Source organism: Ailuropoda melanoleuca, chromosome 10 (genome assembly GCF_002007445.2).
Source record: "Ailuropoda melanoleuca isolate Jingjing chromosome 10, ASM200744v2, whole genome shotgun sequence".
Taxonomy (NCBI): domain Eukaryota; kingdom Metazoa; phylum Chordata; class Mammalia; order Carnivora; family Ursidae; genus Ailuropoda; species Ailuropoda melanoleuca.
Window position 1 is genome coordinate 29,858,597 of NC_048227.1, and position 17,221 is coordinate 29,875,817.

The 17,221-nt window shown below is 49.0% G+C and overlaps 1 protein-coding gene across 10 annotated transcripts in view; it reads right to left on the bottom strand.

Moving 5' to 3' along the window:
• Positions 1-17,221, bottom strand: part of CLEC16A (C-type lectin domain containing 16A) — a 200,762-nt gene that overhangs the window by 44,781 nt on the left and 138,760 nt on the right. For 5 of the 10 annotated variants that reach the window (XM_011229177.3, XM_019803169.2, XM_019803168.2 and 2 more), the window contains 3 exons: positions 10,588-10,739; positions 8,200-8,404; positions 6,355-6,522 (listed from right to left, as the gene is read on the bottom strand). In XM_011229177.3, coding sequence (XP_011227479.1) covers positions 6,355-6,522; positions 8,200-8,404; positions 10,588-10,739 — 525 coding nt within the window. Of the gene's footprint in view, positions 1-4,864; positions 6,252-6,354; positions 6,523-8,199; positions 8,405-10,587; positions 10,740-17,221 lie in introns of those variants that run through there. The other 5 variants (XR_002143384.2, XR_002143385.2, XM_034670370.1 and 2 more) reach the window with 4 other exon arrangements.

The following is a 17,221-nucleotide window of genomic DNA, read 5'->3' on the forward strand; positions in this document are numbered from 1 at the left end:
GTGCAGGTGCCAGAGCCGGGTCCGAGCAAGACAGCAACGCCCCTGTCTCGGGAGTTTACAGTCTGCTGGGGAAATGAGACACTGAACTATTCACCCAGCAATCCAGACCCCTACCCACGTTCGACGCTCACTGAGCACCTGCTCGCTAAGTGTCAGCACTGGAGGACAAGACGAGCACGGACCCCGGGGCCTTCCACGTGAGTGCAGGGCAAGCGACACAGACAAGACGACAAATGGGTCAACTTCAGCTAATGGCAAGGGCTCTGAAGACCGTGGGAAAACCATCCCACTCTGATGTAGATATTCCAAAGAACTGGAAACAGGTGTTCAAATAAAAACTTCCACACACACACTCACAGCAGTGCTGTATGCACTCGCCGAACGCTGAATGCCAGCCACGAGGCCATCAGCGGGTGAAAGAATGGATGAGTGAGATGTGGTCCATCCACACAGTGGCTAGCTCTGACACATGCTACAACACAGAGAAACCTGGAAAACATGATGCAAAGTGAACGAAGCCAGACACAAAAGGCTATGCAACGTAGGATGTATATGAAACGTCCAGAACGTGTTAAGTCCATAGAGACAGAAAGCAGAGCAGTGGTTGCTGGGGGATGGGGAAGGACGAATGGTGAGTGACCCCTCAATGGGAATGGGCTTTTATTTGGGGGGCGACGAAGGTATTCTGGAACTAGCAGAGGCGGTGGCGGCACACAAGACTTCGAACGTACTAAATGCCACTGAATTGTATCCTTTCAAAATGTTTTATGTTATGTCAATTTCACCTCAATTAAACAAATAAAAACCAGCACAGAGAGGCCTATGGGTGGGTAGGGGCCCCCGGCAGAGGTATCTGAGCAGAGTCCTGAATGCTGAGAAAGAACCAGCCACACAGAGGGCTCCAGGCAGAGGTCTGGATTAGAACTGGGAAGAGCGGGGCGGCGGGGAGGCTGAGCGAGAGGGACCATGGTGTTCTTCCCACCTCCATGCCACCATGACCTGCCAGGTGAACACCTGTGAGCAGCCTCTGGGCTAGAAGGAGTCCAGAGTGGGGATCAAGGCTGCCCTGGGAGGCTGGAGCCCTGGCCCTCTGACTGGAGGCTGCTGCCCACGCTCCCCACCCCCCAGGGGCACTTCTGGGAACAGCTTCTGCTCTGGGGTGGGCTGGTCCACTTGGTGTTTATGGAAAGATGCCTCGGTGGTCTAGTTTCGGACACCCGCCTCCCTTGGCAGATTCTGGCAATAGCTGTCGCCGTGGGTTGGCAGGACAGGTCCTCAAGGGCATGAACCATGGAAGGCTGCATCTCAGAGGCTGACTCTAGATCTGGTCATGCCCGTACACGGGGACACACTGTTTGCTGACGACCCAGCGGCCCCAGCCAGGCATGCACCCAAGCCCCTATCCTCGTGCAATAGAACGTTCTGCAGGGGCAAGAGCCATGAACATAAAATCAGCCAAGGCAAAGAATTTGTGATTTCTATCCAAGTCCAGTGGAAAAAGAAAAATATACCAAAGTGGCTAGTCGCCTATGAGCCCTGATTTATATTCTACTTTAGTATCTCTTCCAAGGAAATGGAAGGTACATTTTCATCAAATATGATCATTCACAGCTTGTAAAGGGGGGACAAACTGCTCTGTGATGACCACCTGGGCTGCAGATGAAATCGGAAGATAATGTCATAACAGAGCTAACTCCTCTCGCAGTCACCCCGAGGCAGACAGCCAGAACTGTCTTCTCCACTGTGAATTACCCGCCAGGCGGGAGTGAGCATCCCTCAGGATGAGGGACACAGAGCAAGACCATTCCTGAAGTGGGGGAGGGGCGACAGGGTGGCACTCACGGGCCCAGACGGCTGCTGTGGCTGCCACCGCATCAGAGGCCAACCTAGGCTGTGCTTCTGATGACTCCCTCTGGCCCCACTCTTTGGTTTTCGAAAACTTCCAAGCTGAGGGTGAGGAAATTCAGCTGGGGTGCGACCAACCGAAATCTGTCACGTGAGTTCACTTGCTCGCCCCGGATGCATAACTTGGGCACTCCGGTGACAGGGATGAAGCACAAGACTGCTTAAGATCTCTGGGGTCTCCGTTCCCCGGTCCTCCTTCCCGAGTCCAGGCGCCACAGACTGAACAACCCGAGGTCTAGGGCCCCAGAGAGAACTTCGTCTTCCTGGTGTTCACACAGGAAGAAGGCATTAGTGGGATCTGCTCTAAGGCTGTGCAAAGCACAAGCGTGGGCTCCTTCTTCATCCAGTAACTACTGAATGAAGGCACAGTGCCGGGCGCCGAAGTACAGCAATCAACAGGACAGACCCGGTCCCCATGGAAGTAACCTTCTCTGTGTGGACGACAGACCGCAGCCAGGTACCCAACTATGTCATCCAGGTAAAGAACTGCAGAGAAAATAAGCCAGGCTAATGGGATAGAGGAAGGAGCGGGGAGTCAGAAAAGGCCTCTTGGAGGAGGTGGCATGCAGACTGAGGCCTGTGCAGGAGAAGGAGGCAGCCACACACAGATCCAGGGAAGAACGTTCAATGAGGAGACCCTCAAGCAGGAGAGAGGCCAGTGACTTGGAGGAGTGGTTCTCAAAGCATAGTTTGGGGAACCCTGGGGGCCTCCCAGGGTTAGAACTACTCACATAAAAATATTAAGACAGCATTTTCCTCTTACATTCACTCTCCCAGGAGTATATGGGGGAGCCTTCCAGAGGCCACACAATGTACGCTATGACAACAGATTGAAAGCAGAAGCAGACGCAGGGGTCCAGCTGCCTTCTATTAAGCCAGATATTATAGAGATTTGCAAAAATATAAAACATGAAGTTTTTTTGTTTTTTTTTTTTGCACTTTGGAAAAGTTATTGTTCATTAAAAACTATGTTATTTAGGGGCGCCTGGGTGGCGCAGTCGTTAAGCGTCTGCCTTCGGCTCAGGGAGTGATCCCGGCGTTCTGGGATCGAGCCCCACATCAGGCTCCTCTGCTAGGAGCCTGCTTCTTCCTCTCCCACTCCCCCTGCTTGTGTGCTTGTGTTCCCTCGCTCGCTGGCTGTCTCTGTCAAATAAATAAATAAAATCTTAAAAAAAAAAACTATCTTATTTATATTTACATGTGATGGGTTTATTTTTATTTAAAAAATAAATATGTAAATAGTTAAAGCACTTCTTAGTTTTAATTTTTACTACGTGAAATATTCATAAATGTAAGCCATATAAACTATAGCTCTTTGGGATCCTTGATATTTTTTTTAAGGGTCTAAAGGGGGTCCTGGGGCCAAAACTTTGAGAAGCACTGGCTCAGAGGAGCAGCAGGGCCTGGTACGGCTGGGGTATGGGACGGAAGGAAGTTGGGGGGCTGCATCTGAGAGGCCAGCTGGGGCCAATCTCACAACAACCACACAAGACCACAGTGAGAGACTGGGATTTTGTTCCAAGTGCAATGGGAAGTTGCTAGAGGGTTGCAGGGAGGGGCATGATGTGATCTGATTTATGTTCTAGAAAGATCCCTCTGGCCAAAGGGAAGAGGTGAGGCTGAGAACACCGAAGAAGCTCCTGCATGATCAAGGGCGAGGGCTAGTGGCCAGAGCAGGGAGAAAAGATGTGATGTACTCTGGAGGCAGAGGAGGCCAGTGGGGATGGGACGGGAAAGAGGAGGATCACAGATGATTCCAGATGCTGGGCGCCTGTGGGGCAGGCTACTGAGACAGCAGGTGGTGAGGAAGGGCAGGGCGGGGAGAGCTTCCCTCCCTCTGTCTGAGTCATGCCAAGGCTCACGGATTTCACTTGCTCTTTAGGTCACATCTCCAATACAGGCCAGTGTGGGAAGGCAGCAAGGCCTCTCTCCCCTAGGGCCCACAGCAGAAGCCCTTGGGGGCCCACTGGGGTGAACGTTCAACACAGCTGAGCAGCACTTCCAGGGGCTGTCAGGGGCAAGAGACAGGGAAGGGGCAGATGGCCAGCTTCGGTGGCTACCTTTGCCCTACCACAGTCTCAAATGGCTCAACCTCAAATACCCCAATCCTGGGACCAGCAACAGGATAGAGGCACTCCAGCTATGCCAGCCCCCCTGCCAGGCAGGCCTCGGCCATGGTAGACAGGACCATACCCCCAGCACTGGATGACCTCACTTCTCCCCTGGAGCCCAGGCAGGGTGGGAGAAGTTTGCAATCAGGCATTGTAAAGCCTTCTGCAAACAGAAATATGATTATGCAGATGCTGAAGAATGTGACATTTGGCTCTATTTATTTATTTACACTTGCCTTGTTCCAAAAAGCATGGAACGGAAATAAGGCCCGGGTTTTTCTCCTTAACCCGTTCGTTCCCAAGATGAAACCCTAATGACCCTAAAGAAATGATTTCTTAATATAATGCTAAATGTCAATTATATCTCAATTACAGAAATCACAAGACAGTGCTTATAGAAATGTTATAAACTATAATTGTGTGTAGAAAAAAAAGAACGAATGAAAAAAAAAAAGGAATGATTTCTTACCAAGCCAATCTGTATTTAACCCAGACTCAGGGCCATCATTAATATTTACTTAGCAACCATCTCTACAGAATGTGTAGAAGTCTGGGCAATTTTTAACAAAGAATCTTCCAGGAGCACCTGGGTGGCTCAGTCAGTTAAGCGTCTGACTCTTGGTTTTGTCTCAGGTCATGATCTTGTCAGATCAAGCCCCATGTCAGGCTCCACACTCAGTGCAGAGTCTGCTTGACATTCTCTCTCCCTCTCCCAAATAAATAATATAAATAAATAAATAAATAAATAAATAAATAAATAAATCTTAAAAAAAATAAAATAAAATAAATAAATAAATAAATAAATAAATCTTAAAAAAAAAATCATCCAGACCCTGGAGTAGGCAGAAATCATCTCACATTTCATAGCTGAAAACAGAGGTGGTGTCACAATCAGTCTTAGAGACTAAGACTGGTTTTAAGGATGAACACAGTCACAGGCAGTGGGTGGGGACATGAAGAGGTACACTTTTCCAGAGTGCATGCTAGGGCTAACATATGTCAAGAAGACAAGCCTCCCTTCTGACTTGGCAGATCCACCACTGAGAATTTATCCCACAGACACTCAAGATTTCCAACAGTTATACCGAGGCCACCCCAAGGATGTTCTCTATGACACTGGAAGAGCAAAACACTGGAAATGACCCAAATGTCCATCAATGCAACACGACAGAAAAGATTTTCTGGTCCAGCCATACAGTAAAATACAAGAGTTCATTATTAATTACCATGAAGTCAATCTAGGTGCATTGACATGTAACATGGAATTAAGTGGGGAAATAAAGGCAAGGTGCAGAATTACGTATGTAGTACCACCCCATGTGTAAAAACAGACAAGAAAAAACATATGGCATAAAATGAACATTTCTGGAATGATAAGCAAGCAACTGTTAACAGTGACTCCTTCTGGGGCAAAGTTGACTCATTTCTCATTTTATCGTGTCCTGTTTGGGTTTTAAAATATCATATACTTATAGTATATACATTTCCAAAATACGTTAATAAAATCAAAGAAAAAATACAGGATAAATCACAGAATGGAAGGAAAAGAAGGACCCTGATTTTGGACAGGTCCTTACGGCGGCCCTTTAAATCAACAGCTGTTCTTAAATTGATAACTGCTTTCAAACACATTTTGTAATGTATCAATTGAAGTTCGAAACCCTGAACGCTTGCAGGGGACAGCCTCGCCAACTTTCGTGAGTTTTGTAATCAAGGGCAAAGCTCCCTTTCGAGGGACTGGGGTGCACATGGATCTACTTAAGGCAGACGCACCAGAACAGGAAGGGGAGAGCCCGCCGGCCCTTCTGGAGAAGCAAGCTGGCCTTGAACTTTCTCTTCATGTTTCTCTTTTTGGGAGGGAGGCGGTTTCGAGATGAGCTTTGGAGAGAGTGGGCAGGGGTGCTCCCAGCTCTGTAATGGAAGACCCTGGCACCGCCCGTCGGGAGCTCTAAGAGGAACCAAACATACTGTCTCTCGAGTCATCCTACACGGAGAAGGAAACTACTCCCCCACAACCTCATTACTAGCAATCAAAGTATTTCCAAGAAATTTCCAAGAAACTTCTTAGACTTAATTCTGAGAAGTTCTTCCACATCCCCAGAAAATCTCTGGAAAACCAAAGCCAGGCAGCAGGATACCAAAGGGAAAGCCAAGATGTATTCCTATGGCTTGTGTCTCATCTTGTGCTATGCTTCGATGAGTTCTAAGAAACGAGCGCTTCCAGCCGAGCGGACCCTGAGAGGGGAAGGGAAGCTTGCTTGTTGTACAGGCTCCAGAGAGAGCCAGCCCCGGACGCCCAGGCGGGGATGAGAGGCAGCGCAGGGTGGGGACGGCTTACCTGGCACCTTGTCCACCGACGCGAACACAGAGCGCTGCACCGTGGGGTCGCTGCTGCCCCGGCGGCACTGATCGTAGAAACGGAAAGGCAGGTGCTGGGTGGAAGAGGAGGAGCCAAGTCTAAACCCCAGGACTTCAGTCGTCGGCTGGATCGGGAGGTCCAGGAGGGCTATGTTCAAACAACACCGTGGTTCATGCTCATCGCGCGGGCCAGGGGTGTAGGTGACGGGGCTCTGGACGGGGTGGGCCGCAGCCACTCAGGCACAGCACTTAAGACAGTGCCAAGCAGGCAGCCGGCAGCCTCGAGCTGGGGAGACCAGCGTGACCTCAAAGGTCCCGCCTGAGCTCAAAACAGCTGGTGCCTAGCGAGGGGTTCAGAAATGCAGGCTGGCCTGTCTCCACTTTGGATCCTTGGCTTCCATACGCAAAAGACCCTTGCCAGCCTTCGCCGAAGGTGTCATTTCAGACCCCAAAGCAAATGGGGCCAATTCTGCCCTGAAAGTTCACATATGTACATGCGCGTGGGGAAGTGTGTGAGGGGGAATCTATCCCTGCGTGTGTATTTATGAGCGTGTGTTTATCTGTCACAGTTGCTGTCTTCCCTTCCACAAATAAATCTCATGATATAGCAATTTGGAGGGGCTTTTTAAAATCAATTTAAGGAATACCCAAGGCGTTAGTTCTAACAGCCACTTTACGGCATAATTCTCAATTTTCAAATGAAATATTTAGCCTTCGTGCCAGCGGTGAGAAACTGCTTTACATTAAAAACAACAACAACAAAAAAACCCTCTGAAAATAAATCTTCAGAGAAAGGACTGAATGATTTAAGTCACTTTGCACATTACAAAATGCTTCTGTAATGATTTCACAGGCCAAGTTTCAGCTAAGTGAGAAATGAAACAGGGACTGAATGGGATGCAGGCCTGGGTAAATCAACAGGGCACTCGCGGTAAAGAACCGAATCTGTAATGTCCAGAGATCCAGCCCGCCAATTGTTTATTTTTCGATAATCTGTTTAGAAAGCGCCCCTCCTCCCCAAGTGGGCTGGAAAGCCTCCCAGCAACCACACCAGAATGACCATCGGTGCTTGGACTGAAAGGCATTGGGGTCTGGAGAAAGACTATTTATAATTTGAGGAGCTGATAGAATGCCCTTCCCTGGGGGAATGCCGTGCTGTCAGCCCTGATGAATGGAACACCCTTGTTTTAATGCCTTGATTTCTAAGAAAGCTTGAGCCTTCCTGCAAGGGGCAGCCATAGGACTCCTCACACATTCACCACAGTGCCTATGACGCATAACACCGACTTCCGAGTTTAGTGCTGGGTCATCATGGCCCCCTCACTAAGCAGGGAGGGCTGCCTCTCACGACAGCTGGAGGGACAGGGGGAAGGGATGAGCTTTAGAGTCAGAAGTTCTGCTTTCGGGTTCTGCCAATTAGCTGCCTGTATGACTTTGGGCAAGTCACTGAGCCTCAGTTTACTCTTCTGAGCAACGGGCAGAACAGACCCTAGTGATCTTAAGGGTTCAGGATCAAAGGCAGAAGAGGGATGTCCAAGCATTTTCTAAGTATAAGCTAGAAGACTCCAGCGCGCGGGAGAACAGCTGTCCCACACGGACACCTGTCTGCTCATGGCCTCTCACTTGGTGAGGGAGGGTTCTCCTTCTCTTCCATGCAGCCCTAGAAACTCTCTAGAAATCAAACACCTGGGGAATGGGAATTCTGAGCAGATTCTCTGTCCTTTCACCAGAACACAGTGAACTCGTAAGCCATAGGTGTCCTCTTCTAGAGGTCAGTGTGAGAGCCCGAGGGCTCCAAGGACAGCCGCCAGAGCTGGTCACTCACCGGCTATCCTCTGCATCTTCATGCGCCTCGCCTGGATGCGGCCCTTGGCCAGGCGCTGCTTGGCGATGATGCAGCGTATGTGGTCCGAGAACACGAAGGCGGCCTGGAGGATGGGGAAGGGCTTGGAGTGGGGGCTGGAAGCAGGCTTGTGGATGGTGATGTTCAGGGCGCGGCTGTCATCCTCCACGCCGGTCACCTGCATGTCCTACAGAAGAAGCCAAAGAAGGGGTGTTCGTGAGGTTCAGGAGGACGGCGGCGGCTCGGAAGCTGTGGGGTCTGCATCTCATCAAGAAAGGGGTTCCCCAAATTCAGCTTGGCTTTTGCTTGGAAGGAGCAGCCTCCCAAGCCTGAGTCAAGGATGGGCACCCACCAGACCAGGCCCCTCGGAGAGGACACTCAAAGTGAGCCCATGCTGGCTGTGGGGGCTGGGATCCTACCCGCGAGGACCTGAGTAAGCTAGTGAATGAATGGGTGCCCCCATCAAGGGGCCACGGGGACTCAAACAGTTGGACTCCAGCAGTTCTGACTTCTGAGAAACGACAGATAACAAACCAAAATGCCTATCGCCATCTGACGTGATCTTAGATATATTCACGCATCTACTGACCAGCTTGTTCCTGGCTTCTCTTAAGAAGGGGGCATCCCTGGCACCCATTTGTAGGTGTCTGAAGAATTTCTGGTCCCTGAAGGAACATGCAAGCCCTCAGAAAGGGACAGAGAGGACCATTTAGCAGGCATGTCAAGAAAGCTGCATTTGAAAGGTATGGAAGAAAACTCACGCGCAGCAAGTGTACTAAGGACGGATCCCCTGTAAAACCTCAGAGTGGATTCTGCGTAAAGAACCTGCTTCCCACAAGAGTTTGAGGTGATGTGAGGTAAAGGCATGAGACAGGAGGCCGACACGAAAGTCGGACGTGCTACAGGAGCTGGGGGAATGCTAAGAAGGCTCCCCGAGCGAGATCGTCGTTTCAGGCATTAAATCTGGCGCGGGCGCTTGGGAAGAGTATCTGCCTCGGAATGTTGCGGCGGGGATTAGATGAGGTATTACACATCGAGAGCGGAGAACCTGGCACACAGTATGGCCTGCCAAATAAATAGTAACTACTGGAAGGCAACCAAAAGGAAAGGTTTATGTGCCTTTCATTGTCTGATGGAGGACATGTATTAATCCTTCGAGGGAGAAAAACACTTTTCCTGCCACTAAATTCTCAAGGAAATTGATCCTGAGTCTAGATAAATAAGAAGCACTACATCACCTAATGGACAACCTCTTACACGGGAGTCTTTTTAAATGAAAGATCCTTCATACAGTTTCGCACATCATCCTCTGTAGAAGATATTTTTTAAGTGGAAAAATCTGGAAAAAGAGGAGGTTGGGGAAAAGGTTGCAATAGCACCTTCAAACACGTGGGCAGCTCTCTAAGAGAGTGGGATGCTGCCGGCACGTCACACTGTCCAGGGGTGGATGTGGGTCAGCCTGAGTAAGACCCTGCCAGTGACCAGAGACCGCCCAGCAAGGAAATGGGCTGCCTCGGAGCGGGGCAAGCCTCAGGCCAGGGAGAGTTGACTGGACGCTCAGGGACTGGGGGTTCTGACAGGGGACAGGAGCTGGAAGGCTGTCTTCAGGACTTCTGGTCCTTCGCACCCTTCAGTCACCCATCAGACAGACACATGTTAAGAAAACCTTAGTCCCAACTTGGTATTTGGCAATTTTGAGCCTATCTCTGCTAGAAAGGGGGTGAGGACAAGGGGACTCCCGTATGTTGCCGGTGGCAACAGTCACTTGAGAGAGGAATTTGGCAGCATCTATGAACACTGAAACCAGGCACACCCCAACTTCCTGATAGCTGCCTAGGGGAACCCTTGCTCAAGAAGCAAGGATGGTTCTGTTCATGGCAGCACTGTTTGTAAAGGTAAAAAGCTGGCCACAGCCACAGGGTACTAGCTAACTACGCCTTGTATGGTCACGCAGCAGTTAAAAGAATACTAGTAAGTCTGCATATACTAACACGGTCAGCTCTGAAACATATACTGTATGAAAAAAAAAGTTTAGAATATGTTCACTGTGACACTATAAAACACACACACACCCTCTCAAGTATGTGTACACAATGTTTATAAACAGTACATGCAGTTGTATTTATATGTGCATTTGGCGGAGCACCAGCTCTGGAAGGACCATACTGACAATGCAGGAGAAAGTTTAAGAACTGAGGGTTTGGGTCAAAGAATACTTGACCCTTATCTCTGTAGCGTTTCAACTTTTTTCAGTGACAGCCTGTTCATGTATTCCTTGTATCCTCAGAAATTAACTGTGGAGATGATTCTTCTGGCTGTGTGTTTGTACAGCCAACCAGGAAGAGCTTCGAGAGTCCTTCGCCATCATACCTGCAGGAGGCCTGCAAACTTGACCACTCCCCAGCCGAGCCTGGACACATCGGGCTCCACTAGGCTCATCTGGTAAATATCGACAGCCAGGAAGCGCTGCACCATGCCGCCGTCCTTGGTGATCACCGTGCACGCGATCAGGTCGCTGTTGTCTGGGGAGAGGGAGAGGGAGAACAAGATGAAGCACAGTCTGGTGGCCCAGCCTGATGGAGACAGGTGCTCAGGCGGACTTGTGTTCTGCTGGGCGGCACAGTCCAGTCAGAGCCCAGGCTTGGAGTCACACACCGCTGGAACTGAGTCCCTCCTCTGAGTCACAGTGGGCAACGTTTTTTTTGTTTGTTTCAACCCTCCTGGGTTTCACATTCCCCATCTGGTAAACGGCGATAATGCCCACCCCCTTCAAGGTGAGAACTGAATGAAGTACATAAAGCATTAGTACGACGCTTACCGCACATGAGGCACTTAAACTGTAGCTAAAACAACAACAGCCGAGAATCCCCGTAACATTTCAGTGCTTCCTTGCAGACCAATGGTGTTTGATGGTTGTGATGGTGTTTGCCTAAATTAAGCTAAGACCGAAAACAAGAGTCCCCTACTTGGTTATAGAACCATCAAGCTTCCAATCTGGTGTCTGGCAACTTAGAGCCAAGCTTTGCACTAGATGGTGTGTGATCTTGGGCAAGGCATGTGGCCCCTTTGAACCACAGTTTTCCATCTGTAAAATGGGAATAATCTCCATTTTCTTGAGATGTTTGGTGCTTTAAATGAGAACAGACTGATAAAGCATTTAACATAGAATCCTTACTGTACGGCTGGGTCCCTTCTCTCACTTGGAAATTATCCCCAAATTTGATATCTAGTTTAGTACCAGTCCTTGATGGCTTTGACATCACCAGAGCAACACAGGACCATGTAATCTAAGGTCTACTATGTATTTCCTCCAATGGAATCCTCTGCCCCAAGTTTAAAAAAAAAAAAAGGCAAAACAGGAAACAACCTAAATGTCCCCAAATAGGGGAAAAAGTTATGATTTTTCCCCCATCACATGCAAAATTATATACCCATTTAAAAATTATGTTTAACCAAACTGTGAACAGTGGTTGCCTATGGAAAGGGAAGTGAGAATTGATGGTGGGAGTGCATGTATGGGGTGGGGGTATCAATGGGAGAACTTAAATGTTTGTACTGTATACCACTGTATTCCTTGAAATTATTTTAAAATGAGAAGGTACTCAAGATATATTTTTGAAGTATGTATTAAAAACTGGGGTGCCTGACTGGCCCAGTCAAGAGAGCATGTGACTCTTGATCTCAGCGTTTTAACTTCAAGCCCCATGTTAGGTGTAGAGATTACTTAAAAATAAAAGCTTTTAGGGGCACCTGGGTGGCTCAGTCAGTTAAACAGCTGACTCTTGAATTTGGCTCAGGTCGTGATCTCGGGGTCCTGGGATGGAGCCCCGTGTTGGGCTCTGCACTCAGCAGGGAGTCTGCTTAAAGATTCTCTCCCTCTGCCCCTCCCCACTTGAGTGCGTTCTCTCTCACTCTCTCTAAAATAAATAAATCTTTTTTTAAATGAAGTACATATTAAAAACCCAAGTTAAAAAAATCCTGTTTAGGGGCGCCTGGGTGGCACAGCGGTTAGGCGTCTGCCTTCGGCTCAGGGCGTGATCCCGGCGTTATGGGATCGAGCCCCACGTCAGGCTCCTCTGCTATGAGCCTGCTTCTTCCTCTCCCTCTCCCCCTGCTTGTGTTCCCTCTCTCGCTGGCTGTCTCTATCTCTGTCGAATAAATAAATAAAATCCTTAAAAAAAAAATCCTGTTTATGAATAATTGCAATGACATCAGAAAAGATTTTAAAATTTGAAATTAAGGATAAAACTATATTAATTATGATTTTGCTATGTTAAAAAAAAAGAAGTATCCCTACAAAGAAAATACAAGTGCAAAAAAGAAAACTGAAATGCTAGAAGAACTTTTTTTTTTTTTTTAAAGATTTTATTTATTTATTCGACAGAGGTAGAGACAGCTAGCGAGAGAGGGAACACAAGCAGGGGGAGAGGGAGAGGAAGAAGCAGGCTCATAGCAGAGGAGCCTGACGTGGGGCTCGATCCCACAACGCCGGGATCACGCCCTGAGCCAAAGGCAGACGCTTAACCGCTGTGCCACCCAGGCGCCCCCGCTAGAAGAACTTTGATTAGAAGAATGGTAGGTGGGCTTTTTTTTGGAAGCAGCTTTACTGAGTTATAACTTATCTTACCATAAAACACACCCATTTTTAAGTGTACAGTTGGGGTTTGAGCACATTTACAGCTGTGCATCACTGCATTCCAGCTGTGGGACACCTGTGTCACCCCAGTGAGTTCTATCGAGAGCGCCGGAACCAAGTATGTGGCTTAAATATTGGTGGTGGGTGGCTGGGTGGGGGAGGCGAGGAAGGTAGTAACACAGTCAGTAGAAATCCTGGCCCCGAAAGCAGGTGATGACAAACCTGGGCTCAGGTATTCCCCAACGGGTTTCCCCCCATTTTTACTTTTCCTTCAGCTCTACAGAGGATAGGTGAGTCTCTCTCCTCTCTCAGCACCACCTCCCCCGATACGGCTCAGTTTAATGCTCTCAAGGCTAATCTGTTTGGGATTGCGGCTTCATGGGGATGTCTTCCAGTGCACCCTCTGGGCTTTTAAGGGCTTCAGGCTCTGTGTGCTCTTCCTGGGGCAGGCCCGCCTAGGATGGTCAGCGGCCCCTTGGCAAACACCAGCGACCAGGCAGGATCAACTCTCTGGGTGGTGCTTTCTTCGTATTCTGTGGCAGTAATCTTCCTCCCTTTCCCAGCCAAGGACCTTAAAAGATTTCTAAAAATTATGTCATCCAGAATGTCCAGTGACGGGCCTACTGGAACACAGGCAGCCCTCTGTCTTCAGAAGTGAAGCCAGCCTCTTCATCCTTACCAGCATGTTTGCTGGGGCACGTGGTTTATTTTCTTTACTCAGTACTTAAAACATTTCCTCAAGGACAATCTTTTACCTTTTTAAACAGAAAGCAAAACTATAAAGGATACTTTATCTTTCCTTTTTCCCTTTCCCCCACTCCTCACCTACCCCTCTCTAAGCAGGACTCCTAGGATTTCTTCTCTCTTCCCATTCACAGAAGACACGCCCCTGAGGGTGTGATCAGGGAAAGCAGGCAAATCGTTTGTGTAGGTGTCAATGGGTTTGGAGGTAGGCAACTCCCTCCTAAAGCTCAGGGACCTTAAAGCCTTCAGGGGGGAAAAAAAAGACCCACCATCTCCACCAATAACAAAAAAGGAGGGACAAAACCCCAAAGCGGAACAACTTTCAGAAATGCAATTGAGACATCAAACTCCCGTGAGGGATTTCATAAGAAAACTAAAAGGTAAGTGTCCCCAGGGAGCAGGACCTCCACAGTGAGGAAGGCTCTGGCTTTTCAGCAGCTTTGGGGCAGTTACAAAGTAGGCTTCCTCCTGAGAGACCAGGGAATGCTGGTGGGGGGGCTCGTCTGTGGGCCTCTTGGTGTCATCTCAGGGAACTCCTTCCCCACCTCTGCCCTCGCCTGCTCCCGCACCGGCTATGGACATTCCCTGTGCGGAGCCCTGGGGACACGAGCTGTCTGCTCCTCTCTGGATGGCCACAGTGTCTTAGGTGAAGGAGGACCCAAGGGAGAGCTGCTAAAAAGAACCCGATCCTGCTCACAGTCTAGTCCTATGCCGGTTGCCTTTATGCAGGTGCCCTGGATTTCGCTCCAAGACGGAGGAGCCATGCCAGTGCTGAGGTACCGGGAGGGACATGAGGACAAGGGGAGGACTGTCAGGGTGTGACGGCCTCAAGAGCCTCCCTGCAGACTCCCAGGAATGGCCTGTGGCCTGCACACTGGCACTGCCCAGATCCTGCTGCCCATCCGAATCCGTGAGGCCCTCCTCCTACCAACATCACTTCAAAAGGGGTAGGGCCTAGGATTCTAGTTTAAAAATTTACAGAAAATTGCCAGAAGACAATATAGGAGAATATCCACATGATCTTAGGGGCAGGAGAGGGTTTCTTTAAAAAGAAAGAATCAACACTTACAAAAAAAATAAATACCCAGTGATGGGTGTGGAGATGGGTAAACTGATTACATCAAAATTGAAACTTAACTCATATAAAACAAATGACTTTACAGACTCCGTGAAATAACTAGAAAATATCTCTAGGAGCCAAAGATCTCGCAGTAAACATGAAGGACTCCCAGAGGCCATTCACAGACAAGAGAAGGGAGACAGCCAATGAACACACACAGAGGTACTCAACCTCACGAGAACACAGGAAAAAATTTAAACAAGATCTCAACCTTCTACCCATCAACTGGGGAAAAGAAAGGTGTTGGTGAGGACACAGAGAAGCCGACATTCTCAAACACTGCTGGTAGGAGAATAAGCCAACATAGCCACTTTGAAGGGCACATTAGCGTTGTTTATTTAAACTGAAACTTTCATACCATATGACCTGGCAAGTGGTATGTTCCCAAGAAAAACACACACAAGGGCCAAGAGGCGCGAACAAGGACGTTGACAGCAGGATTTGGGTCTACAGTGACCCAAATCTCCCAAAACAAGGGAAAGTCTAAAAAAAAAACCAAACCCATACATGTCCATTCAGTGCAAAACCAGCGACAACAGGAATGACTTCGATCTCTGGCTATTTCAACACAGTGAAGCCTCAAGAACATACTGGAGAGTGGAAAAAACAAGATGCAGTAGGACATGGGCAGTGGAATGCAATTCGTGTAAAATCAAGCCTCACAGAACCAGGCTGTCTATTCTCTACGGGTTCCTGCATGTGGGTGTAAGAGAGAAACTTAAGAAAATGTCTGGCAGGGTACACAGTGATTGCCTTTTTGGAGGGGATGAGGTGGGACTGAAGATGGGGGGGTCAAAGTCATGAGAGTTTAAATGCAACATTCTGATTTTTCAAAGGAAGAGGAGGTGTGTTATCTTTGCACTTAAAATTAAACAAAGAAAAAAGTGAAACTCTTTCCACACTCCTACACATAGGGCCTCAGGTCCTTCTGGGGCCCAGCAGGGCTGGGAAGCAGCACCAGGCTGAGCTGTGGGCCAGCCGGCTCTGCCTGATCTGGAAGGCGGTGACCACCATCACGAACAGGGCGATGGCGGGAAGCCAGGTCTCTCCAACAGCACCTCTCGGCACACAGGCGTGCACATTTCCAAACTGGACAGACGTGTGTGAGCTTTAGAGCTCCGGCAGCAGGTTCAGCAGACCTGTGGGTGTCAGGCCTTGTCCTAGGGAGCCAGACTGACAAGAGTGAGGCTTGGCCCCACCTCAAGGGGCTCAGGACCAGAGGATACCATGCAGGCCAAGTCTCCACACCCTACAGGCAGAGCAGGTGGGATGACAGATGTCTCCATCACACCCCAGGGCCCCGGAGGCATGGCAGGCCTCCAATGGAGCCTCACTGCAGGGAGACAGGACATGTCCCTCCTCCCCTGGCATCGCCTTTTGTATCATTTATTTGAAAGGGAGATTTGCCATTTAATTTTATTTGAAAGTATGTAGATTCGAACGCACAACACATTCTTATGTTCCCATTTAAGAAAGTATGACATTTTTTACAGTGGGTGGTAAGTCTCTCCTGCTGTCTCTCCCAGAGACAACCACCACCCCGGTTTCTTGGCATCCATTCCCGTGCATTTCCAATGGGAGCTACGCTCTCGCCGCCTCGCCTGTCCACAAAGGGTAGCATGCTACGCACTCCGCCTTGTGCTTCTCGCCACATAACCGTGCGTCTTGGGGACACATGTGCACACAGACCTGCCTCACTCTTGGTCACAGCTGCACCCTCGCCCACTGGAGGGATTACTCAGTGACTGAACAGCTCCCCAGCTGATGGTCACTGAGGTTGTTAAGTTTTGCTGCAGGGGACGAAGGAGCCGCCTTGTCCTTGTCCGTGCGCGCACGTGAGAGTCAGTCTAGAGCAGCAGAGGAGGGCTTGTGCTTACTTTTTCTCGTGAAAGCACTCACGTTTCGCTAAAATAAGTTTATTTTAAAAAGAAAATGTCATACCACTACCATGAATGAAAAACCAGAATTATTTACTATAAATAAAGCAACCAAGAAAACAGATTAAGAAGACCCTTCATTAGGGGCGCCTGGGTGGCACAGCGGTTAAGCATCTGCCTTCGGCTCAGGGCGCGATCCCGGCGTTATGGGATCGAGCCCCACATNTCCGCCGGGAGCCTGCTTCTTCCTCTCCCACTCCCCCTGCTTGTGTTCCCTCTTCTCGCTGGCTGTCTCTATCTCTGTCGAATAAATAAATAAAATCTTTAAAAAAAAAAAAAAAGAAGACCCTTCATTAAACTGTAGCCGAAAGCCGACTCTTTTGATAAACAGAGAGAACCAAGAGTTAGAGAAGTTCGAAGACAAACCAGAGCCAATCGGAGACCTCCCTGATGTCATCAAAAGGATCAGAGGGGCACTGAAACAGGTTTCTTTATGGACCACTCTTTCCAGAGATGGCCAGAGCAGTATCTCCCACCTCACATACTCTCCTTACAGCGTGACCATGGCCCTCTTCCCATCAAGTGCTGGGGTCCTTTCTCCTGGAAGCTTGGTGGGCCTGTGTGATT